The 22,711-nt window shown below is 50.8% G+C and overlaps 9 protein-coding genes across 9 annotated transcripts; 4 read left to right on the top strand and 5 right to left on the bottom strand.

Moving 5' to 3' along the window:
* Window positions 1-2,743: 2,743 nt before the first annotated feature.
* On the top strand, window positions 2,744-3,729 carry BO79DRAFT_174327 (nuclear transport factor 2 family protein). The gene is made up of 2 exons (XM_025679738.1): window positions 2,744-2,846; window positions 2,903-3,729. Exon 2 carries the CDS (start codon window positions 2,981-2,983, stop codon window positions 3,368-3,370), a length of 390 nt encoding a protein of 129 aa, XP_025538890.1. The 5' UTR covers window positions 2,744-2,846; window positions 2,903-2,980; the 3' UTR covers window positions 3,371-3,729.
* Window positions 3,730-4,682: 953 nt separating this feature from the next.
* On the bottom strand, window positions 4,683-6,148 carry BO79DRAFT_209414 (isocitrate lyase/PEP mutase family protein). Its single transcript, XM_025682597.1, has 3 exons — window positions 5,843-6,148; window positions 5,590-5,737; window positions 4,683-5,457 (listed from the first exon to the last, which is right to left on the bottom strand). The coding sequence occupies exons 1-3, from the start codon at window positions 6,095-6,097 to the stop codon at window positions 4,835-4,837; spliced, it is 1,026 nt and encodes a 341-aa protein (XP_025538889.1). The 5' UTR covers window positions 6,098-6,148; the 3' UTR covers window positions 4,683-4,834.
* Window positions 6,149-8,943: 2,795 nt separating this feature from the next.
* BO79DRAFT_229096 (YoaK family protein) lies at window positions 8,944-9,872 on the top strand (the record flags this gene model as incomplete). Its single annotated transcript, XM_025684013.1, has 2 exons — window positions 8,944-9,073; window positions 9,253-9,872. The coding sequence occupies 2 exons, from the start codon at window positions 8,944-8,946 to the stop codon at window positions 9,870-9,872; spliced, it is 750 nt and encodes a 249-aa protein (XP_025538888.1).
* Window positions 9,873-9,972: 100 nt separating this feature from the next.
* BO79DRAFT_149400 (uncharacterized protein) lies at window positions 9,973-10,934 on the bottom strand (the record flags this gene model as incomplete). The annotated part of the gene is made up of 2 exons (XM_025678584.1): window positions 9,973-10,701; window positions 10,767-10,934. 2 exons carry the CDS (start codon window positions 10,932-10,934, stop codon window positions 9,973-9,975), a joined length of 897 nt encoding a protein of 298 aa, XP_025538887.1.
* A 708-nt stretch (window positions 10,935-11,642) lies between these two features.
* BO79DRAFT_287984 (putative aldehyde dehydrogenase) lies at window positions 11,643-13,439 on the top strand. Its single transcript, XM_025688641.1, has 4 exons — window positions 11,643-11,711; window positions 11,766-12,219; window positions 12,277-12,982; window positions 13,059-13,439. Exons 1-4 carry the CDS (start codon window positions 11,666-11,668, stop codon window positions 13,353-13,355), a joined length of 1,503 nt encoding a protein of 500 aa, XP_025538886.1. The 5' UTR covers window positions 11,643-11,665; the 3' UTR covers window positions 13,356-13,439.
* BO79DRAFT_20594 (isopenicillin N synthase family dioxygenase) lies at window positions 13,059-14,816 on the bottom strand. The gene is made up of 5 exons (XM_025681878.1): window positions 14,651-14,816; window positions 14,433-14,585; window positions 13,880-14,362; window positions 13,615-13,809; window positions 13,059-13,532 (listed from the first exon to the last, which is right to left on the bottom strand). Exons 1-5 carry the CDS (start codon window positions 14,786-14,788, stop codon window positions 13,422-13,424), a joined length of 1,080 nt encoding a protein of 359 aa, XP_025538885.1. The 5' UTR covers window positions 14,789-14,816; the 3' UTR covers window positions 13,059-13,421.
* Window positions 14,817-16,577: 1,761 nt separating this feature from the next.
* On the top strand, window positions 16,578-17,749 carry BO79DRAFT_196051 (pectate lyase family protein; the record flags this gene model as incomplete). The annotated part of the gene is made up of 5 exons (XM_025681174.1): window positions 16,578-16,685; window positions 16,732-16,958; window positions 17,008-17,093; window positions 17,144-17,229; window positions 17,285-17,749. 5 exons carry the CDS (start codon window positions 16,578-16,580, stop codon window positions 17,747-17,749), a joined length of 972 nt encoding a protein of 323 aa, XP_025538884.1.
* Window positions 17,750-18,749: 1,000 nt separating this feature from the next.
* BO79DRAFT_266872 (putative MFS monocarboxylate transporter) lies at window positions 18,750-20,168 on the bottom strand (the record flags this gene model as incomplete). Its single annotated transcript, XM_025687001.1, has 2 exons — window positions 18,750-19,942; window positions 19,999-20,168. The coding sequence occupies 2 exons, from the start codon at window positions 20,166-20,168 to the stop codon at window positions 18,787-18,789; spliced, it is 1,326 nt and encodes a 441-aa protein (XP_025538883.1). The 3' UTR covers window positions 18,750-18,786.
* Window positions 20,169-20,893: 725 nt separating this feature from the next.
* Window positions 20,894-21,581, bottom strand: BO79DRAFT_266861 (uncharacterized protein; the record flags this gene model as incomplete). Its single annotated transcript, XM_025687000.1, has 1 exon — window positions 20,894-21,581. The coding sequence occupies exon 1, from the start codon at window positions 21,368-21,370 to the stop codon at window positions 20,894-20,896; it is 477 nt and encodes a 158-aa protein (XP_025538882.1). The 5' UTR covers window positions 21,371-21,581.
* Window positions 21,582-22,711: the final 1,130 nt, after the last annotated feature.

Here is a 22,711-nt window from a genome sequence, read left to right as displayed (position 1 = left end):
ATCGCACCACCAATATCGCGCAATTTAATTAACTTAGATTGCCTTATCGCTCACCGGCCTATCAACGGCGCCACTAGTGCCGGAGTGGAGGGATTCCACCGGATTTCTCCTCTTCATCGTGCTTCCCGATGCTTCCATTGCTGCACCTAGGCGATTGATCCAAATCCCTATACAGATATAGTGACATCGTGCGTAGCCTCAGCCGTAGCTGAAATTATATAGTACATAAATAGCTGAGGTTCAGATCCCGATGAAGAGAGTTGTGAAGGTGTTAGGGCTGCAATAGAAGGATGATGAGGGCACGAGGCAGGGCACGTGCGGGGCTGCGCCCAGCTGAAGAACTTTCCGATCACCACCACGGCACTCTCCACCTCGTTGCATTCAGACCCCGTAGGGCGTACTGATTAGATGGATGAGTTACTAATGAGGAAGAGATTATAGCCGGGTGTGAATCTGCATTATTTGCGCGTTATCTTATCCCTTGGCAGTAGTACTATCGCCATTGCTAGTGGTGCTAGTAGGAGTATCCCGTAGAAATATATATCTTGGACAGTACAGGTATATGATAGGAGATCCCCGGAAGGGTACTACTAACAACATCAGTCCAGGTAAACCTAACAGAGACCACTCGTATTTAGCTCCTAATCTAGTGCATGCCTAGTACACTTCCAAGGAGCTATCACTGTCGTTTAGTCTTGAATGACGTCTTCATCGATCCAATCAAGCATTTGTTCAATTCTATCCAAAACTCTACTTCCAGCATCACCATTCCGACAAAACATCATCAATGTCAATTGTAACCTGTACTATCAATATATCGACATCGTAGATAACTATGGTGGGAGACGAAATGCCAGTGAGCTACGTTCAGAATGGCATCCTGCGTTGGCAATAGCTTGTTGCCGCGGCCATGAACATTTCGCTCCTTCCTGGTCGCAATGTCATGTCCGCGGACTACTACGACATTCCTGCTCGGACTCTCATGCCAGGTCTCCCATACTTGAATATAGCTGGATCGCGGGGCAGAGACTGCAAGCATCTTCGTTGATAAAATAAGAACAGTCACATCCCTTGACATGACAGTCAATCCATTTTGTACCTCAATTGCAAGGGGAATGTCAGTCTCTAGGGCCTACTGAACAATCCCCACATCGGATTCGCCGACTTTGGGAATCTCCTGGGCTTCATTGATCCAATCATCGCCAATACACCCGTGGTTTCCCTAGACGAGGCTTCTCGTTGGTCGATTTTCATTCCTTTCCTTTCCTATCATGCCACTCGGGTGAATATTCCGAACATATGCTGATCACCACCCAATGAAATAAGCAATCCAACCGAGCATTCTGGAATCCAAGTGTCAGCCAGTTGGCGTCTGTCACGAAGCCTACAGAGTGTTGGTATATTATCACGTGATCGAAACACGCCGACCATCCGCGGACTCGACCAGGAATGCATCATCCCTTGCCAACTTGCGACCGTGATGCCATTTTGGTAACTCTCGGGGTCCAATCGTCTGATCCATCACTCCGACAGAGGTGGTTCCACCGGCAGCTCACGGATTCTAGAAGACAGAGGATCTTCTAGGGATCCCAACGATCGCTGCGAGTTTATTGAAGTTAAAGCTGGCCCCAAACTCAGTTTTCGCAACTGACTCGCCGGGATCGCTCCACATGGCAAGGGTGTGATGAGTGCTGTCTTAGACAGTTGCGGTCGGGTGGAGGTTATTCCTGACCGGACTCCATCCCCTTCCTCCATACAGGTCCGACGCGAAGCCACGCTGACGTGGACGGCAGGGGATCTCACATTGCGCGGTCAGATCTCCGACGATCTCCTCCACCAACAACGGACTTGGTGGAGATGCTGCACTGCTGCTACAAATACATTGGCCTCCCTTGCCGTGGCTGCCTTGGCCGATCCAAAGCAATGTCAGATGCTTGGCGGCAGCAGACCTCAACGGCCTCGTACGACCTCGGAGCGGAGTGGCAGGTCACGGGTTGATCCATGGAGCAGCTGGGATGCTGTCGGGCTGCCGAGAGACGGTCGGAACGTTATTGAGCGATGATGCTCCCGGGTGTGAGAGGAGATGCGATGGTCATCAGGCAGAGCCGCAGGTGTCCTCTTATTCGGACAATTTCATTCATCCCGGACCAGCTCTAAGACACAAAGGGGTTATATACCCCAGCTGAGGCGTGTCACCGTGTGAGTTGACAGGAAATCCGCGTAACGGGTCAACGTCAGCTTTGATGACTTCGTCACACCGATGGTTCTTGTCCGTGAGAGGATGGCATGAAAGAGCCGCTCCATGCGATCACATTCCACCGCTGAAGATTACGCTGGACGCGAGGCCCAACTGCAGTATCTCCGCAAGTGGACAAAGGGTCCTCTCTAAATGGGAAATGCAGCGATGGGCAGCAGCTGCACCGGAGGAGTCAGATGCAGCAGAGAAAGCCGCGTCATCGTCAGCTGCAAGATGCTCCCGTGCGCCTGCCGATCGCGGGAAATGAGTCCGTATCTGCTGTGTCCATGACCTTATTCCTAAAGAGAATAATCAGGCCAGACGTAGGGATAGAGCATTGGGGGGAGGGGGGGAAAGGGAAGAAGAGAGTCAACTGGCCGATGTCATCGGGAAACGACGTCATCCACGTGGGGTTGGACCGTGACGTCACCCGCCCGTCTCCCTCCAACTTGTTAGTTGTTATACTCTTTCCTTTTTATCCTTCTAGCTTCCCCTTTCTTCTGCTGGCATTGCATCGCATCGCGTCGCATCCTGGACCCTGCATCGCCGATTTGTTCTGCCACCCGTTAGGATATCCCCTAGACGAAATACTCCCGACCGGCTCACTCAGGTGAGCTTACATGACAACCGCTATCAGCTAGATATCCATAACTAATCCCTCAGTAGCCACCCACGAAAGTCTAATCAGGAACCACAAAGTCAGATCCAAAGAAACAACACCAGCTCAGCTCCGAATCACCGAAAATGGTCGGCTCCATCCACGAACGCATCCGCGAAGACCTTATCGGCAAGGAGCGTCGTCTCTGGACGGCGCTCACCTCCGCTGACCCGGGGCCCGAAATCAAGAAGATGTGTAACGAAGAAGCCAACCTACTGTTTCCACAGCGCGAAGTTCTGCACCTGCATTCGAAGCCGTCAATCAGCGAGGCGCTGAAGCCACCCTTCCATCACTTCGACGAGTACGAACTGCAGGAGGTGCGCGTGATCGTCATCGACCTGATGGCCGGGTCAGTAACATACAAGATCAATGCGCGCCGCGGAGAAGAGACATACCGGGGCACCGGGTCGACGACATGGAGCCAGGGGAGTGATGGAGAGTGGCGGATTGTGGTGCATCAGGAGACGTTAATGTGATGAGATGAGATCCATTGGGATTCAGATGCAGGGGGCGATATGAGAAGTGGCAGTGACAGTAGGGGATGGATGGATTGAACGAATCATGATTTGTTTTGATGCAGTCTGCTGATGAATATTCTTTTTCTTGTTACATTATTTTATTGATTTTTTTTTCGTTGGACCCTGCGTTTCCATTCAGGGGTTGAATATCCCTTTGTATTGATTGTGATTGCGTGGATGTGTGAATGTGGCTGGCTGACATCAGACGGACAACGGAGTTTGAATCAGACAAGACTCTGACATTAATGTCCACGCAGATCATCATCATCCATTAATCAATAGCATAACACCACATAACATAGTTCCCATTATCAGACGATAGTACTTCATTCCCTCGTTACCCAAAGAAAAGCAACCACAACAAAACATAAGACAACTCAACAAAAGGAAATAGAACCAAAAGAAGAAAAGAAATATAAGAAGATCGACAAAGTTCACAACCATAAGGCTACCCAACCCACCCCAGTGGGACCAATAGTAACTGCATCATTATTGGCCCTAGTTTCATCGCGGTAACAGCAAAGTGGAGCTTAGCAGCATGTTTTCTTCTGTAGGGCGAGGGTGGCAGTGTGCAGATTGCAGCTGAGCACGCACCAATTTTTTTGCACTGCACGGCGACTCCGTGTTCATGCATGCAGTAGCTAGCTAGCTAGTTAGCAACTTAGTAGTTAGTTAGATGGTTAATCATTCTTTTGCTTTCTTATTCTTGCTTACTACTACTACTACTACTGGAATAAGATGCCTGAGACCACTTACCATCTTTGGTAAGGATCTGTCGATCAGCATGTGTTCTGTCAGGGTCTAGAATGCTTCCCTTCTTATGCTGCTTTGCTCACTGAGAATACAATTGTTAAGTCCATTAAGGTTTGCAGAGTGAAACACACCACGTACCAAATACTACTTAAGATCTGATCTGACGTGAGGAGTAACCAAGTAAGCATAAGGCAACCAAATTATATTATATTACATTATATTCTTAACTAATTTCATTATGATTGATTAGGTCAGATGGAGTACAGTAAGAAAGTAGCGAGTTACTCTATCGGTCAAGAACATATTACCTGTCAAGTAAGTGAAAATCTAACCACTCAATTTCCATTTCCCTTCTTGGTAATGTAGTATATAATAGTATATGTACCACGCAAGCTGCGATATGTATAGTAGGAAATAAATATCGGTTTCCCCACTTTGGAAAATTCAATAAACAACACAGCCCCCTTTCTTTCTTCCTTTCCTTGCACTTTGATCCCGAAAATAATTTCCATCACATCCCATCCCATCCAATGTAATCCAACAACAACACTTTCTCTTTCTCACAAAATTAGATACCAGAAGGGAAATCGAACAAAACCAAATATAGTAAACGAACAAAACAAGGGAATTTGTGAACAATCAAAAAGAAATAGGAAAAAGAAAAAAAAATTAAACACCGTTAGCAAACCCATCACCACCAGCCTCAGTATCAACCCTCACCGAATCCATCAACCCACAAACCTCAAACAACTTCTTCGGCCCCATACCCTCCGGCAACCCAACGACACCATCCTTCTTCAGCCTCTCCAGAGCAGCGGTAATGCCCATGTAGGCCGGGGTAATGCAAGCGAACGAGAAGATCATGATACGGAAGCCCATCTCCTTAGCCTCATCAACGGAAATAACCGGCCCAGCCCCGTTCTCCACCATGTTAAGCAGAAGCGGCCAAGGCGCAAGGTCCTGCACACACCGCCTCGCCATCTCCTTACTGGTGAAGCCCTCAAGGAGACCAACATCGGCGCCAAGATCGCGGGCGGCCTTAAGGCGACGAATGCACTCGTCGTAGCCGTGCTGCTGGAGGGCGTCAGTGCGGGCAATCAGCACGATGTCGCTGCGGAGGCGGTCCTTGGTGAGCTTGGCGGCGCGGAGACGAGTCAGGTATTCTTCCATGCTGACGACGCGCTTGCCTGCCAAGTGACCGCATCGCTTGTTTTGGATCTGGTCTTCAATGTGGAATCCCGCAACGCCGGCTTGAATGTATTGTTGAACGGAACGAGCGACCATTAGGGGGCCTATATTGTTTTTGTTTTTGGTGGTTAGTGGGGAAACTGGGTCTTATATTGCCGTTTTGCTTTTGGGAGCGGGTAGATCATTTTGTCTTGGCGGAGGGTGGAAGTTTAGGGGATTATGGGGATCTTGCTCACCTCCATAGCCAGTGTCCATGTCAGCGATCAGGGGAGGACCGTAGGGGTCCAGGTTCGCGATCATCTCCGCGTTGGTCTTCATGTCGTAGATGTGGGCTAGACCCAGATCGGCCATACCCAGTCTAGACGCGGTAGTGCCGGCGCCGGTCTAAAAACCCTTCCGTTAGTATGATCTTTGTTTGTCGGAAGCGGAGAAGTGTGTGTTGATTGATTGTGGGGAAGAAGGGAGTGGGAGTAGTTAGGATGGACATACCATGTACATGCCCTTGAAGCCCATGTTGATGGCAATGCGGGCGGACAGACCGTCGTAGACACCAGGGCACACGATCAACTCATCGGACTCGCGAAGCTGCTTGCGCAGCTTGCTAGCACCAGTGACCATGTTCAAATTGACCACGGGCTCTTGACGGGCACCGTTTATCTCATAGATACCGTCCTGCTCAACGGTGATGGTGATAGTGTTGGTCATGCTGATGGTGGAAGCAGAATCGGGGGTATCAACTTTCATTGCGAGGGGAAAAAACCACAAGGTATATATAGGTGGGAACGAGGAGAGTTTTTATCCCTTGGAAAGTGGAGAGAGTTGAAGATAGGAGAGAAAAGAGGCTTGATGAGGATGGAGAGAAACCAAAGGAAGAGCCAGAAGGTGACCAGTTTATATAGACGTGTCGGGAGAAGATCATCCCGCCAGCAACCAATATTCATTACCAGAGAAGATCATTTTGAGAATTGTTTTTTTCCCAATACTTCTTTTCTTTCTGTCTGCAACATTCCCCTCCTGGTGGATTGCAACGCAAGCCCTTGGCCGAGAATCATCGTCAATCCACACAAATGCACGTACACCCTACTCCGGTGAACGAACCATTGCCATTCAATTTTCTTGGCCACCATCCCAGCGCCGAGAAAAGAAAATAAAATGGTCAATCGACGCCATCGGCGGACTATGATTTGTGCCTGTGACAAGTCGAAAAATGTCCGAATGCAATGCAGCAGGGGCCTAGATAAGCTCCCCCTCCTCTTTTACTTTTTTATTAATTTAATATTACTATTGTTATATTATTCGCATTTTTGTTTTCCCGTCCCCTCTTTACCCCGTACGTAGGCTAATGACCAGTAAATCGCCAGATCCAGTAAAGGATGGGGCTGGCTGGACCGCCACCGCGAGGGGAGTTAAGAGACATACTCCGCGCGTAGTTTCAGATTACGCGCGCCGGTGATGGCAGGATTGATTGACTAGGTGATTTCCGGATTTGGTCGGGTCAGGGGAAAATGAAGGAGGGGGTGTTGAGTGAGATGAAGTCAGATAGATTTGGCCCGTACTTTAGGCCACGCCGACAGTGCATGGACAAGACGCATCGATTTGAATCGATGCGGTGGCACACGAGCACGAGTTCCTCGGTAGCCGCGGGCTCCAGTATACTGCAGTTGCTGCATGTCAGACGCTTTTGCTCATCACGCACGGGGCCCGTTGTTCTTCACCCAGCTGAAAAAGACAGTAGCCTAGCCAAGTCGCATTGGCAGAGGAGGGATGGAGGGGGAGGGAGAGTAAGTTTGGTGGCCAACTGAAAGCCAGCGAGCAATCAACCTCCGGAGTTCGCCAGCTGGGCGAGAAATGGGATGAATCGGGCTTGATTGGCGCTTGGCCGAGGAGGCAGATCTGCACCGATAGACTGCCAGGGCTCGGCTGATGCGCCGGAAGTTAAACGGCATCCCACCCACGGAGTCACTGTTGAGGATTGCCGGCGGCAGGGCGGGTTCTAGCACGCCTGCTGAATGGCGGAGAAACCGGAGCGCATTGGCTCCCGGGACTTATCGCAGATGAGGTGAGAGAGGGGGTGATGGAGGTTAGTGATGATGAGATAGGCAATAGTGCATGGCTGACCAGCCGACGGAGAAGCCGATGGAGAAACCAGGACCCAGATGGACCAGGGCAGCAGCTGCAGTGCGGACTCTCATCGCCGACATTAAGTGCGTCTCTGTTGCTGCATGCTGCAGAGCCAAGTATCTTGGCAACCTGGGGGGACAGAAAATTAATACTGGAGGCGATAGTCTCGAGTCCAGCCCCGGTTTTGCTGGGGACTGAGTGATGAATCTGGCTGCGCGGTTGGCTCTTGCGCACGTCTAGTGATTTCTTAGGTAGTGGATGTACTCTTTTTTTCCTTCCTTGGTCATGAAAGGGTCGTGGTCACTCCGCAAGTTGCCTAGAAATGTGCTCATGGCCTAGAATGTATTTACTCTCCGGTCAGTGCGGTGATTAGGACCCCGGTGTGTAACCCATGAGTACAGAAGAGGAAAGGGAAGAGGAGAGCTGAGGAACATTTCGGACCCGACTGGGTGGTGCCGCATGATGAAACTTGACGACGCGGGTCCGACACAGCAAGCAGTCCGACAAGTCCCCTGCCTAGCAGATCGGATGCAGTGAGGAAAAATAAACCGCCACGACTATTGGAGCTGCAGATTGGAAGAGGATTAATCGATAGATAGGTAGGACCGGACTAAACCGGGAGGAGTATAGGGGGAGTGGGAGGAGAGTAAGAAGAAGAACAAGGGTAAGGGAGACAGAGAGAGAGAGTGTTGAGTGAGTGAGTGAGTGAGTGAGGGTCTGTGTGGTGAGGCGCAAGTCAGCCGATTGGCGGAGAGGAGATCCAGTTTGGGAGGTTCAAGGGTAGTAAGCAGTCTGATTAGTTACTTTAGATTGGGTGAATAATGACGAGAGAGAGAGGGGGTAGACTGGACGACCAGCATAGTCCGAGAGGGAAAAGAAAAGACAGGCAATGATAGTCGTGGCTGACTTGGCTAGAGACTCCAGAGACGGCGGATAGAGAGGCTAGCTCGTCACTTCGATAGCACTAGAGTTCTCGGTCCAGTTGTTAGTTGAGTTAGGTCGAGTCTAGTGCTGTAGGGAATCAGCCCAAGCCCGACAGCGGCTCCGGATTCGCCCGGCTTGGCCCCTCTGGGCGATCGGTAGAAATTTTGGGGGGATTTTAGGAGAAAGGGATAGCGGCCTGGTCTTGGAATCTTAGAACGAAAAAGAAAAAAAAAGGTTTGTGAAGGTTTTGCTCTGAGGGTCTGCGGCCCACGCGGGCCCACGGTTGCGGTTGTCTTAAAGCTGGCAAGCTCTTCAATTTCCACGCGTCTGTCAGCCTGCCTTTTCCCGCTTCTTTCCTGCTCCGAGCGTGCTTATTGAGAGACGACTGGCAGACAGAGAGAGTAAGAAAGAAAGATACTTTCATATTCCTTTTTTCTGCTCCTGCTGCTGCTGTTGTTTCTGCATCTCTGCTTGGGCCCTGTCTTGCTCTGTTTCTTTCCCTCCAACCCATCAGTGCAGCAGCCTAATTTTCAGCCATTGCAACCATGGAGGACAGTAAAGGTGCTAGCCCAATGGTTAGCTATGTTAGGGCTGAGATCAATGTCAAATATGCGGATTTGTTGTTGCTGGCCTGTTGTTTCTGTTCGGGTTTGCTGGACAGCACCATGTACAATGGTGAGTCACTCACTCTCTCTCTCACTCTCTCTCTCTCTCTCTCTCTCTCTCTCTCTCTCTCTCTCTCTCTTATCCCTTTCCTCCACACCTTTCTTGTCTCTACCCCATCAATCTCCATCAATCTCCATAATTCCCAATAGTTCATAATAATGGAACCACACTTACACTCTCCCCCACAGCCTACAATACTTTCGTTTCCATGCAAACAGGAAACACCATTTTCGTGGGGTTGGGTGCCTCGCAGCAGGATAGCCGACCGTACGACTGGGCGCGATCCTTGACGGCCATCGGCTGTTATGCGATCGGCAGCTTCATCTTCTCCCGCATCAACAACTTTCTCGGCCCCAAACGGCGCGGCACTCTGGTCGCCTGTTTTCTGCTGCAGGTCGTACTCGTCATCATCGCTGCGGCTCTCTCTCAGAGCCATGTCATCGCCGGTGACCTAGCCGACGCCCACTCTACCACGTTCGTCACCCACTGGAGCCAAGAAGCCGTCATCGTCTTGCTCAGTATGCAGTCCGCGGGCCAGACCGTCGCCAGTCGTGTGTTGGGCTACAACGAGGTGCCGACCGTGGTGATCACCAGTCTGCTCTGTGATCTGATGATGGATCCCAAGCTATTCCTTCTGCGCAATGAGAAGCGCGACCGTCGTGTCATCGCTTTCATCCTGACCCTGGTTGGTGCCATCGCCGGTGGATGGATCAGCAAAGCCACGGGCAACATCTGGGCAGCCCTGTGGATTATCGCCGGTCTCAAGTTCTTCATGTCCGTTGCTTTGTCCTTCTGGCACGTCAAATAAGTTAATAGATAGCTCTTTTTTTTTTCTTCTTCTTCTTTTTCTTCCCCCCCCATCTTGACATTTTCACTTCTTGTTCTGCTTCGTTAGCCATCACTTCAAATTAGACCGTTCTGCTTTCACTTCCATTCTGCCATACCCATACATTCATCGGGGCCAAATTATCCGGCACCCACGAAGTCCGAAAATATCTCTCCAAGACCACCTCCTCGTAGCTTTGATCATCCACACAATAATCCCCGCCAGAAGGGCCGATATGCGCACAATGCACATCCGGATTTAATCTGACCATGTTATCGTGCACTTCCCGACACAGCAACGTATTCCTCCCCATCTCATATGGCTGCCCAAAGCGAATCTTCTGCGTCAGAAACACATAGCAGTCCTGCATAGACGCATACTGCCGATTTCTACCTAGACAATACTTTTCTTCAGTTCGACAAATCGTCCTGGCAAATAAATCCGCCACTTTCGCTCGAATCTCCGTTTCGTTAGTCGTGTGGAACTGACGCCCCGCAGCTTGAAGAATCTGCACAAATAGCCATTCCAGCCATCGGAAGACAGCGTCGTACTGGGTGATTTGACCGGAGGAGTTGAATTCGAACCAGGCGGTGATTACACCAGGGATGATCAGGTCGAACGTGCTGATGTTGAAGGTTAGGACGACGGTCGAAGCGACGGTGTCTTGTGTCGCTGCGAATTGGGTGATGTTGTAGGCAATGGGAACACCGAAGATGCTGGGGTGAGTGGGTTGAGAGAAAAGACCAAAGATGTATTCGTTGTTGAGGTCGCGGTTGGTGAAAGTGCGGGTGACGTCGACGCGGCCTTGGACCTGTAGTTACTTAGGATGATTATGGAAGGGGATGATGGGATATAGGATGTGAGGGGAATAGGTACATTGTCGGAGAAGATGGACGTGTCGTTGGGGTTGATATGCGCGGTGTTGGCTGGGTAGAGGAAGTTGTCCCAGAAGTGGGTGGTGAGGGTCCAGAGTTGATCGACGGTGTAGCTGGTGGTGAGGGGGATGAGGGTGAGGAGTCGTAGGAGTACTAGGTAGTAGTACATGATGGTGACTTCAATTGGATATAGTCTAACTTTATAGACAATGTCATTCTAGCTACTAGAGGTACTACTGTAGAAATCGTAGCAGCCTGTCATGGTGGCAGTGTAATAGGCATCAAGCCGAACTATATATATCGGACGGCACACGGTACCCATTCTTCATGCGGCATCTAGGCACCAAGATAGATCCCTGTCTCTGCAGCAGTAGCTACAACTAGTTTATTATCCTCATTGTCGGACGAAGCATGTTACATGGACACCAGAAGATGGGAAGGACAGACGGACTGTCACCATGTGCAAGATCCAAGCCATGGCTGATATGTCTGCACAGGGAGTCAGGCTGATGGAAGCTGGCTCACGAGCTGACCCACCAATAATGGCCTGCAATACGAGTCATCCTGCGACACCCCCCATTTCGGCAGTGATAAGCCTTATAGGGTAAGCTACTGCGTGGGTGCCACCGTATCAGCCACTCGGCAGACAGACTTCACCACTGCTCTATGATTCCGCGGCAGTCGGACCCTTCTCTTACCGAACAAAATGACTACTGAAGGACTATCATTCCGATCAACCTGTCACTTGCCTTTCTTGTAAATTCCCCGCATCACGTCTCGGAATAGTTCCGGGGGACGGAACTCTCCGGAATTCAATTCGGGTATACTTATAGTTAGTCACAGCTGCATACATTGCTTTTTCCCCGACAGAGCTATACAAAAAGCAAATCAAAATACAAAATGGCTACCGTCACCCTTACTGGCGCCAAAGGCCGCCAAATCCAAGGTACTATACTCTCCCACCTCACCCTGTCTAGAACCCTCTCTCCTAACAGCACAGTCCCGACCACCCTCTTCATCAACAATGAATTCACCCCGGCCTCCACCAACGAGACCCTGACCATCGAGAACCCCTCCACCGGCACCCCACTCGCAACCGTCTCCTCCGCCAGCCCAGCGGACATTGACCGCGCCGTGCATTGCGCCACACAAGCCCTCCCCGCATGGAAAGCCACTCCGGGCGCCCTCCGCGGCGCCCTCCTGCACAAACTCGCCGATCTGATAGAGCGCGACGCGGAGGACTTCGCATCCCTTGAAGCTTTGGAAGGCGGGATGCTCTACACAGACAGCAAGGCCATGACCATGCCCCAAGCCATTTCTACCCTCCGCTACTACGCCGGCTGGGCCGACAAGATCGACGGCAAGACGCTGCATCTCCCTGACGGTGGAGTGGGGTATACTTTCCGCGAGCCACTAGGTGTTTGCGCCGCCATTGTCCCCTGGAATGCGCCTCTGTATGCCCCCTCCCCGATACCCTAACCCACCAACCAACTAACACCGTACTTCCACAGAATGATCACAATCTGGAAACTCGCCCCCGCACTAACAGTGGGAAACTGCCTCATCATCAAACCCTCCGAACTAACCCCCCTGTCTGCCCTAAAACTCGCCTTCCTCATCCGCGAAGCAGGCTTCCCCGCCGGCACAGTATCTATCCTCCCCGGCGACGGCGCCAAAGCCGGCAACGCTCTCTCCACGCACCCAGCTATCCGCAAACTCTCCTTCACGGGATCCACTGTCGCCGGGCGCGCCATCCTGCGCGCCTCGGCATCCAGTAACCTGAAGAAAGTTTCCCTCGAGCTGGGGGGTAAAGGCCCCTCGATCGTATTCTCCGACTGCGATCTAGCCAATGCGCTGCTATGGACGCGTATCGGAATCACGGCGAACAACGGACAGATCTGTGCGGCGGGGTCGAGGATCTATGTCCAGCGGGAGATTTACGAGAAGTTTCTGGAAGAGTACGCACGGTTATCTAAAGAGGACAAGCCCGTGATCGGGGATGCATTGGATGAGAAGACGACGAAGGGGCCAGTGTCCAGTGCGGCGCAGTTGCAGAAGATCTTGGAGTATGTGGAGGAGGGGAAGAAGAGAGGAGTGAGGGTGTTGTTTGGGGGAGAGAGGATCGGCGAGAAGGGGTATTTCGTCCAGAATACGGCGTTTGCGGATGTGGGGCAGGGGGAGAGGATGATGAGGGAGGAGATTTTCGGACCAGTTGCTGTATGTTCCTTCCTTCCCTTTTCTTTTACCTTCTACCTTTGTCGTGATTGAGGTGGATGGGGGCTAACAAGAACAGTGCATCGCCCCCTTCGACACCGAAGAAGAGGCCATCAAATTGGCCAACGACACCGCGCACGGACTCAGCGCCGCCGTCTTCACTAACGATGTGAACCGCGCGCATCGCGTCACTGCAGGTATCGAGTCCGGACAGGTCACTGTCAACGCATGGGCGATGCTAGCGTCGAATATGCCGTTCGGAGGAGTAAAGGAGAGTGGATTTGGACGGGACATGGGTGAAGAGGCATTGGAGGGATGGACGACAGTCAAGGCGGTAAAGTATAACATTCTGCCTCCAGCGGCCGCGAAGCTGTAACTTACATAGTGTTGTGTGGTCAAATTCATGATAAAGACAATAATAATACACTTGAGGGAGAGGGGGTTAATGCAAATAAAAAGGATCATTCGAGTACCGCTCATACAGCTCCGGATACCATTTCTTCCCGACGTCAGGGTGACTGATGATTCGATTGCGGAGGTAGGCTTCGCCGAACTAGACCCAACATCAACATTTATCAGCAGATGCCTCTACATATCAATATCGTAACAAGGGTGGTGATGGAGGGGGAACATACACAATCGAACCTGTCGGAAAGAAACTCACTCGGCACATCCTCGGCTCTTCTTTTCATCTCATCCTCATCAGAGCACTCCCCCACAGGAACCCTCTCAACAATATGTCTCGCCGAATCACGCAGATTCGACAATGTCAAGTCCATCCGTATCCCCATGAAGAATGGGATACTGTATCGCGTTGTATTCTTGGGTGCCTGCATCCCATCAACATCATCTCTTCAGCTGGAGTACATAAGTAAATAAGGGGAAAAGAATGAGACATACAAGAACCCTATGAACCGTCGCACTACAGATACCCCCCGTGATAGCCTCAAACCCCTGCTGAATATTCACCACTAGTGCCCCCTCATCCTCGAGCGGGGGGACATCGATCCAGTCACCGCGTTTATTAAGCACTTGTAACCCGCCTGTCGTATCTTGTGAGAGGAATGTGAATAAGCCAGTGGAGTCTTTATGCGGCCCTACGCCTTGGGATTTGTCTTCCCCTGAGGGTTGAGGCGGGTACTTGATGAATTTGAGTCTGTCCATGGTTCCTCTGTACGTGTCGAAGGTTGTCGGCGGGAGGGAGAGAGATTCGGCGACGTATTGGAGGAAGGTGTTGCTTAGTGGGATGAAAGAGGTTATGTATTCTTCTACGAAGGATTGGGTGGCTGGTGTAGGGTATTGGTTTTGGCCTTCGAGGCGGGACCAGATTGGTGCTGTTTGAGTGTTCGAAGGGGGGAGGTTGGGGGTGCCGAAGTCGAATTGCTAGTTGGGTGGTGGTTTGTTAGGGTATGTGCTGTGAGTAACATGGCGACAAGGGGGGAAGGGGGAATACTTCTCGCATATCGGTTTTGAGTGCGGTGGTTTCGGCCCCGAGACGCGTGTAGCCTAGGAAAGAGGGCGAGTTGATCATGTTGGTTTGTTCTTTGGTTTCGGGTGGGAGGGAGAAGAGGTCTGGGAGGGCGGCATGGGCGCGTTTGGTGAGGGACTGTGGTGATTGTTCTTTAGTATATTGTGGAATATGGGCGCTGGTGGTGGTTGGTTGCGGCTTACTTCCAGTCCATGGTTCGTGAGATACAGGAAGCCTACGAGGAAGATGGCGTCGCGGAGCAGGGCGAGGGTTTCTGCTTTGGTTTCTGGGTCTTGAAGACGCTGAAAGTCGATGATGGGGACGGAGGTGAAGTTGGACATTGTGATGGCAATGGCGATGGCGATGTTGGTGATGAAGTGGTGAGGGGAAGTGAGGGGAAATGGACGGATGTCATTGTTAGCGCTGAGTAATAAGGTGATGGTTTACTGCCGATGCAGATGGCGTGATCTGACTGACTGTAGACATGGCTATATCACAGAGAATGTGAAGAGGATGAAGGCTGATGATGCTGATGATGCTGTTGGTTTTCGTTTCCTCATTTTCTTCTAAAGGGGGAAATCTGGGTTGACTTTGCAAGTGAGTTGGATTGTATGGAATACTGTTTATTGGTCAAGATAGCTTACAGCTCAGACTTAGCTGACAGAACGAGTAGCTACTCACCAGGAAAGCTGGAAAAAAGCTAGAGGAAAATAGGATAGTTGAAGAGACGGCATCGATCTCAGTACCCCGGCTTAATCTCGGTAATGCCCTCATCCTGACACTACTATTCTAGCGGTGTGCCCTCCACGCCCACAATCTATCAGAAGCACTACTGTACTTTGCCACTTCGGCTATCATGCGAAATGACCGCATCGCATATATTGCATCCAGACTAGAGGTGGAAGAATTCAGCAAGCGTCTTCAAACCGCCGTGATGTCAAGTACCGAAAGAGGCTGGGTCATAACCCTGCATACCTTCGTCGCCTCCGGCACTGCCGACGAACTGTCAACTAATTAAGACGACCTCCAATCGACACACCTAGACCATGCACATGATATATTAGCTGCTTCACATATTTACCATAGGTGGAGAATCAGAGTCACTCAAGAACAGCCAAGGAACTGAGCTCTCCTGCCATCAATCATCTGAAGACGGCGCTTAAATCGTGGCCAAACGGGCAGCAAAGGAACGGATGAAACGGAGCCATCCGAAGGTGGAAGTGGACGCGCTCCATTGCCGAGAATGACCGGTGCTTGGCCTTCTTGTTTCTGCTGAACCGTGGCTTGATGTCCCCGGGGTTGGCAGATTGTTGTTCAACGCGGTCATGGTCCGCGGAAGCAATATCCTTTAAGCCGCGCCAAAAGACACTTTAGCATGACTTGAATCTATTATTCTATCCACGGAAAGGTACAATGCTGACATTTACGATGCTAGTAGCTTTGCTGCGTTAAGGGAGCTTGATCAATGCTGGACATATATCCGGCACTCCACGGAACCGTGCCACTGTGGAGGATAACCCCTGATTGATTAGTATTGCCAAGTTATTCTGCTCCTTCGGCTCCCACAAAATGACTCGTACAACCACTCAGAATCCTCCGGGGGCATGTCCAGACGCGCCAAGCATCGCAGCCGGTGTTCCTGAGCGGACACTAGTCGTGAATGGCACGGACAGTTCCACCGCACAGCCACGATGGACCCAGACTTTAGCTCTCTTGGCAACATCGCTGAAACGCCAAGTGCCGTTGGTGGAATTCAGCTCCCAGCATAATATCCACCTCTGGACAACGTCTTTCCTCACTATGCTCCCTCCCTGCCATGCGAGTGGTGCGACCAGCTTCATCCGTACGGGGCTTGACCGGCATCTTGGCAGTCGCATCCAAAGAACCTGCAGCTTCACCTCGTCACGGTTGCTATGCTGAAGTCCACCTATGGATGTGTCCAGCCAAGCCTGGAGACAGTCCTGATGCTTGAAGTGATTTCATTCTGTCTTAGAGCTCCCAATGCCGCCGACTCATCCATATAAAGGGAACAGGTAGACCCTGAACGATATCCCAAATCAAGCCTCTCACATCGTCTTTCTTTCTCTCATCCCCAACTACCTTTCCATTCTTTTCTCTCTCCTAATTACAATGACCAACTTCAAGTGGATTGTTGCCGCTGCCGGCCTCCTGTCTGGACAGGTCCTGGCTGCCCCTACTGCCACTTATACCCATGCCAAGCGCGCAACCGTCAGCGACGTAAGTACCCTCATTTGAAGAACGTCACAGAAATTGACCTTTGCAGGCTGCGTTCGGCTATGCTAGCATGAACGGCGGCACCACCGGTGGTGCCGGCGGTACTACCACTACCGTCTCGTCCTACGCTGCCTTCACCTCCGCTGTCTCTGGCGATGACGCCAAGGTCGTCTACGTCGACGGCACCATCAAGGAGACTGCCGACCAGGTCAAGATCGGCAGCAACACCTCCATCATTGGCAAGGACGCCAACGCCATCCTTGAGGGATTCGGAGTGTAAGCACACCCCCGCAATGAAGAGTTGAACCGAACTGACATGCAATAGTCTCGTCAAGGAGAAGGAGAACGTTATCATCCGCAACCTCGGAGTCACCAAGGTCCTCGCTGACAACGGCGATGCTATTGGTGTCCGTACGTGACATCCACCCACTATACACCTTATGAGATACTAATTCAAGCAGAGTACTCCAACAACGTCTGGATCGACCACTGCGATGTCTCCTCCGACCGTGACCACGACAAGGACTACTACGACGGTCTGATTGATGTACGCAACCCACAATCACACTAATACCCAAATCAATTCACTAATAAACAACCAGATCACCCACGGATCCGACTACGTCACCGTCTCCAACACCTTCATCCACGACCACTGGAAGGCCTCCCTGGTCGGCCACTCCGACAGCAACGAAGACGAGGACAGCGGCCACCTGACCGTCACCTATGCCAACAACTACTGGTACAACATCAACTCCCGCGCTCCCTCTTTCCGCTTCGGTACCGGCCACATCTACAACAGCTACTACCTTGACGTGAGCGACGGCATCAACACCCGCGATGGCGCCCAGCTGCTCGTCGAGTCCAACCAGTTCGTCGACTCCAAGAAGGCTCTTTACTCCACCGATGATGGCTACGCCGTCTCCAACGACAACGACTTCGGTGATGCCAAGAGCACTGCTGAGGAGGGCACCCTGACTTCCATGCCTTACGACTACACCCTTCTTGGCTCCGCCAATGTCAAGGCTGCTGTCGTCGGCACTGCCGGTCAGACTCTTACTTTCTAAGCGTGCTGCGATACGTTTGGGATATTATTGCAGTAGGGTAAGGTTGACTATACCTTTGTCACTCTTTCTTTTATCTTGGTACCTGCAGGACAGCTATTTAGGCCCTAGCTTGTGAAGTACTCTAGGGTCGGTATATAGTTATTGCTTGGATTGAATTTAATTGAGGCAACAATCATCCTTATTGTAAGCTGCTGCATATGATTCACAACTCGCATAACATACATGCACAGCATAAAGCGAGTGAGTGGGCATATCGGCAAATCCTCGGCCTCACTCCATTTGGACTAGTACTCCACATTCCACACAACCGGCCTGTCCAGACCCACTCACCCAACCAGCTTAATCCGTGGAGTATTCCTGATTCAGTTTGCGGTAGACACAGACATCACGTCTACTCACTTACCCATTAATAGCGACCTGTCTATCACGTAACAACCAACGCTGCCGAGTGGGAGACCCCGGGCCTCACTCAACTAGTGCCCTGAACCATGATATCTTCCCCTGCTACATCCCTACCACTACGATCACTGCAATAAAAGGCAAGAATATATTAAGCTGTGGTGGAGACGGCATTCGGAAACCAGTTTCCTGAAAGCTTGATTTCGCAATCTTCGGGAAACTTATCGATTGGATAGGGTTGAGGCCTCGAAATTGTGCTTTCGGGATGGGTTGGTCTTCATACCTGCATTTGCATGTGCATCTGCGGGCTATACTAGGATGGTGGTTGGCTTAAAAAAGACCAAGTTCGAGGTTAGTATCCTGATAGGGAACCATGCGTCAGACATTCACCACAATGATACCAAAATTTGGTCGACTGATGATGTGATCGTACTGTTGGACATCCACGCAGTGCTTTAAATTAAATGCATATGCATGGGCAAGGATACAGAATTGCGATAGATAGCACCGGATAAGTATAGATCCACGACCAGTGAACTCCGATAAAGATAGAGGAGAGGAATATTGCTCTACAGGTCATATTGTGATTATCTCTGATATCCACCATTGCAGCCGAAGCTCTAACACATGCATCTATGCTATTGCACCTTCCCCACCCCTCTATCCACCCTTACCACACAAACAACCGGCCAAACCTGCAACACGACCGCCCCAACCATCAAACAACCCGCAAACACTTGCGCACGAACAAAGTCCGCCGTTTCTAAATTCACTAACGCTCCTGCAACGGGCGTGCCCACTAACGACCCAAACGAACTAATCCCCCACATCATGCCCATTCTCGTTCCGAGGAAGTCACTGTCGGGACAGAATGCCTTGTGAGCGACGATTGACGTCGGCGCTGTGACTAGCACCCCGCTCACGAACCCCCAGTAACAGGCCCAGACGATGAATCCGGCTGTGTTTGTTGTCGTGATCCAGGTGAACATGGCTAGTGCTGCTGCTGCGACGAAGGCGATTAGGATGAATATTGGTTTAATGTGGGTGCCTCCTGAGGCGAGGAGGTAGGGGACTGTGCGGCCGAAGGCGGACGCGCCGTTCGTGATGGAGACGAGGTAGAATGAGAGGCTGGTGGGAGTGTTGAGGGCGGAGCGGGCGTAAGTGGCGATGTAGAAGATGGGAACGTAGTAAGCGAGCATGACACATGTCATGGAGAGGGAAAGGAGCATGAAGGGGAGGTGAGTAAGGGCTTTGAGTTCGATGAGGCTTCTAGTGCGCGTTTTCTTGCCTGGTCGACGGCAGAGGATAGCGCAGGTTATGAGGGCGAGGAACAAGTTGATGAAAGCAATGCAGCGGACACTCCAGGCGAAGTTAATGATAGGCTGGACTTGGCGGAATAGAATGGGGAAGATGACGCTGCCGACACTGGAGCCGATAGAGGCGCAGCCGATGGCGATGGGTCGTTTGGTGGTGAAGTGCGAGGATATGACGACCATCGCTGGGATGTAAGTGATGCCGCCCCCAATTCCGACGCAGAAGCCCTGCGCGAGAAGAACTTGGTAGTATTCCGTTGCTAGGCTGAGCATCATCATCCCGAACACGACTAGGAAGGACCCAGTGAGGATCAAGGGCCGGAGGTATCCTGCGTCGACTAGAGGGCCGGTCACCATGCCGACCATCACGATCAGGGTGGCTTGGATACTGCCGATCCAGGAGATCGTGGAGGGTGATTCGTCCGGGAGGAGGACCGTTTGGTAGAATTCTTGGAATGCGCCATAGCAGCTGATGAGGCCCCTGCTGGAGGTTAGGACTGCTTGGGGGTGACCGGTAACGGGGATGTAGGTACGTACCAAGAGTTGACGAAAACACAGAAGCCCGCGAGTACGCTGAGCCAGCCTTCCAGCCCTCCGTCGGGCATTGCTTGTCTCTCTGGACTAACCTCGGCTGTGGGTTGGAGATGTTCGTTATGCTCGTTGGACAATTCGTCTGGGGCGTCTAGCCCCTCATTTGGTGTGCCCATGTCCGTTGTAATCTATGTCTATTCTATTCCGTGCATGTAGTCTACAAGGAGGAGATAAGGCGTGAAAAGGATAAATGGCAGAGGTCACAAATGACCAAAATTTCGGGCATAAGCTCGGTTAGATGGCAGAATGGTTCTACCCCAACTTTCGGTTCCCCGCAACGGCAAATGTGGAGTTGGAGGCGAGATCGGGGAACCCTTGGCGTCCCAGTCCCTGGAGTGGGCAAAGCCCTTTGCCGGGGGTCGCCGGCAAGATAGGGTTGACTATATTCTGGCTTATGTACGTCGAATCCCGTGATACTACTCTAATGGTCGTAGTTGCTAACCAGCGGAGGAGATGGATTGAACAATGCGAATTACATAGACATTGCGAGATTCAGAGATCTAATACTAATGTCGAGACACTAGTCGCTCAACCAAAAACGGCATATCGCATCTAGCCAGCCATGTGACAGAAATGCGTGTCCCAACAAAGGATATATAGCATGATGACATCAGAAATAATAGCAAATTGTTGCCAAACTGGGTGTGCATATCCACCCAGCTATTACAGTCTCAATATTTTGGCCTCAATCTGCTGCATACGGGGGCGGGCGTGATCGAACTAACCGAGTTCATCTCAACAAGGTCGAATCAATCGGTCCGAATCAGGGTCATTCTCTCTTGACGCTATTATGGTGGGTGACTTGAAAGCCTCATTCCTGCATTCATCTTTCAGTGCAAGGTCACAATACAAGATAATTTCTTTTCGCCAAACTCACCTCATTCTCACCCCCATCGCGCCCAGCAATATCCTCCAGGGTCAGGGCTGGTCTCGTACCGATCGCACGCAAACCCCGAGCGCCTTGCTCGGCGAGCCAGTCGTATGAGACCAGGGAAGCATAAACACTATTCATATGGTTTTCATTATCCTCGTTCATGTCCTCCGCCGCAATACTCATAGTGTCACAGGCCATCATCATGCACTGCAATAGGAACTCATCGTCTTCATCTGTATCAATGCCGCGATTTTTAGGCGAAAGCACGATCGTAATCCCTGCGTCTATATATAGCCGGTAATAAATGCCGGTCGCATTGAGGCAGAATAAAAAGGAATCTGCGACGTCTTGGTGAAGGTCCCCCGGCTCGAGAATCGTGATGTTGGCAGCTGCAGTGAATTGCACCAATGCAGCTATGATAGATAGCCAGTGATAAAAACGCATGGTCGGTGGCGAATATCAATTGATAGTGGTGCGAAAATAAGTCAGAAACTAGGCCGGTTCTAATACCCTCCGATGACCTTTACAAAGGTGCCAGAGGGGAATGCAGCCTGCTAAAATCTCTTGACTCGACACATAAAGCAAGCATTCACTGTGAGATAACATAACACAAAGATATGACCATGCGGAGAAATAAATACTCTACAGACTTGCCCGATTGTTGTTCGTTAGGTCTCGAGGCTGGTAGCGATGACCTATTTCGAGAGCGGAGGTTTGCATGGCCCCACCCACAGTTGTTACGAAAACGGGTCAACTGTCATATCTAGATGACTCACTCAAGGTAGTTAAATTCAAGTCGGAGCATGCTTACATGAACTACCGGCGTAGAAGCTAAGGAGAGGTCAGTAACGAACCTCTACCGCAAAGGGAGCAACGTCCACTAGTGGGCGAGTCGATGACCGGCAACTCTAGTCAATCTTTATCGCGCTGGATATTGAACTACAATATCTTCATCGCGCGCAGTCTGCGGGCTTCTCGCCCATTATACACTAACTCTAACAGGAGCTATCGCCGACCAGCCGGTGTACTAGCTCATAGATAAGGCCACGATGAAGGCTCCTAGTACCCACATCCGCAGTACTTAGAGCCTTAGCAAAGATCGCGACGCGTCATCCGACTAGGCAGCATCTGAATACCCAGAATGCTTAGCCAGGGCCAGCATATTTTAATTTAGTAATTAGTTACATTGAAATGCTAGTATGGCAGACTAACCTATAAGTGGCGAAATTACGTTCACGATTGGAAGACGTGCTATTCGCTTTGTGCCAGGGCCTTCCTATTTTCAATGGCTGTAGACGGTGAAGATATAATAGGGATTACACCTGACAATTTTACTTTCACGCTCAGATGGTGAGTTTGCCATTCATTCAAGGGTAGGCTCCATATAGCACCCCTCACATCGACAACCCGGCCATATGATCTTCCTACCAAGCCTGTCAAGCGAGAAGAATAAACAAAGAAAAAATGGAACAATTGATATTTTGAAGTGAACGTAAAATCCGAGGGTCTTGAATGAGGGCAACAAAGGCCTTAGAAGGCTTGAGTTCATAAAGGACAGTCAGAAAAACGTCTGTTGGTTAAAGAATATGAGCGATCGTACAGTTGTAAGTTTCCTTCTCAGAATGCTTTGTGGGGCTTTTAACAAGACCCTATTCTACAAAAAGCATATTTAAGATTTCTTTGATCATCTTTCAGAAGGCCTTATCGGTACTATGAATCCGAGCTTCACCAGACACTTACCTTTACATGCACTTTCTGGTAGTTACCATCGCTGTGGCGGGGAAG

The sequence above is a fragment of the Aspergillus costaricaensis genome (genome assembly GCF_003184835.1).
Source record: "Aspergillus costaricaensis CBS 115574 unplaced genomic scaffold BO79scaffold_18, whole genome shotgun sequence".
Classification (NCBI taxonomy): Eukaryota; Fungi; Ascomycota; class Eurotiomycetes; order Eurotiales; family Aspergillaceae; genus Aspergillus; species Aspergillus costaricensis.
Note: the sequence above shows the minus strand (reverse complement) of the source record. Positions and strands in the feature narration are given on the sequence as shown.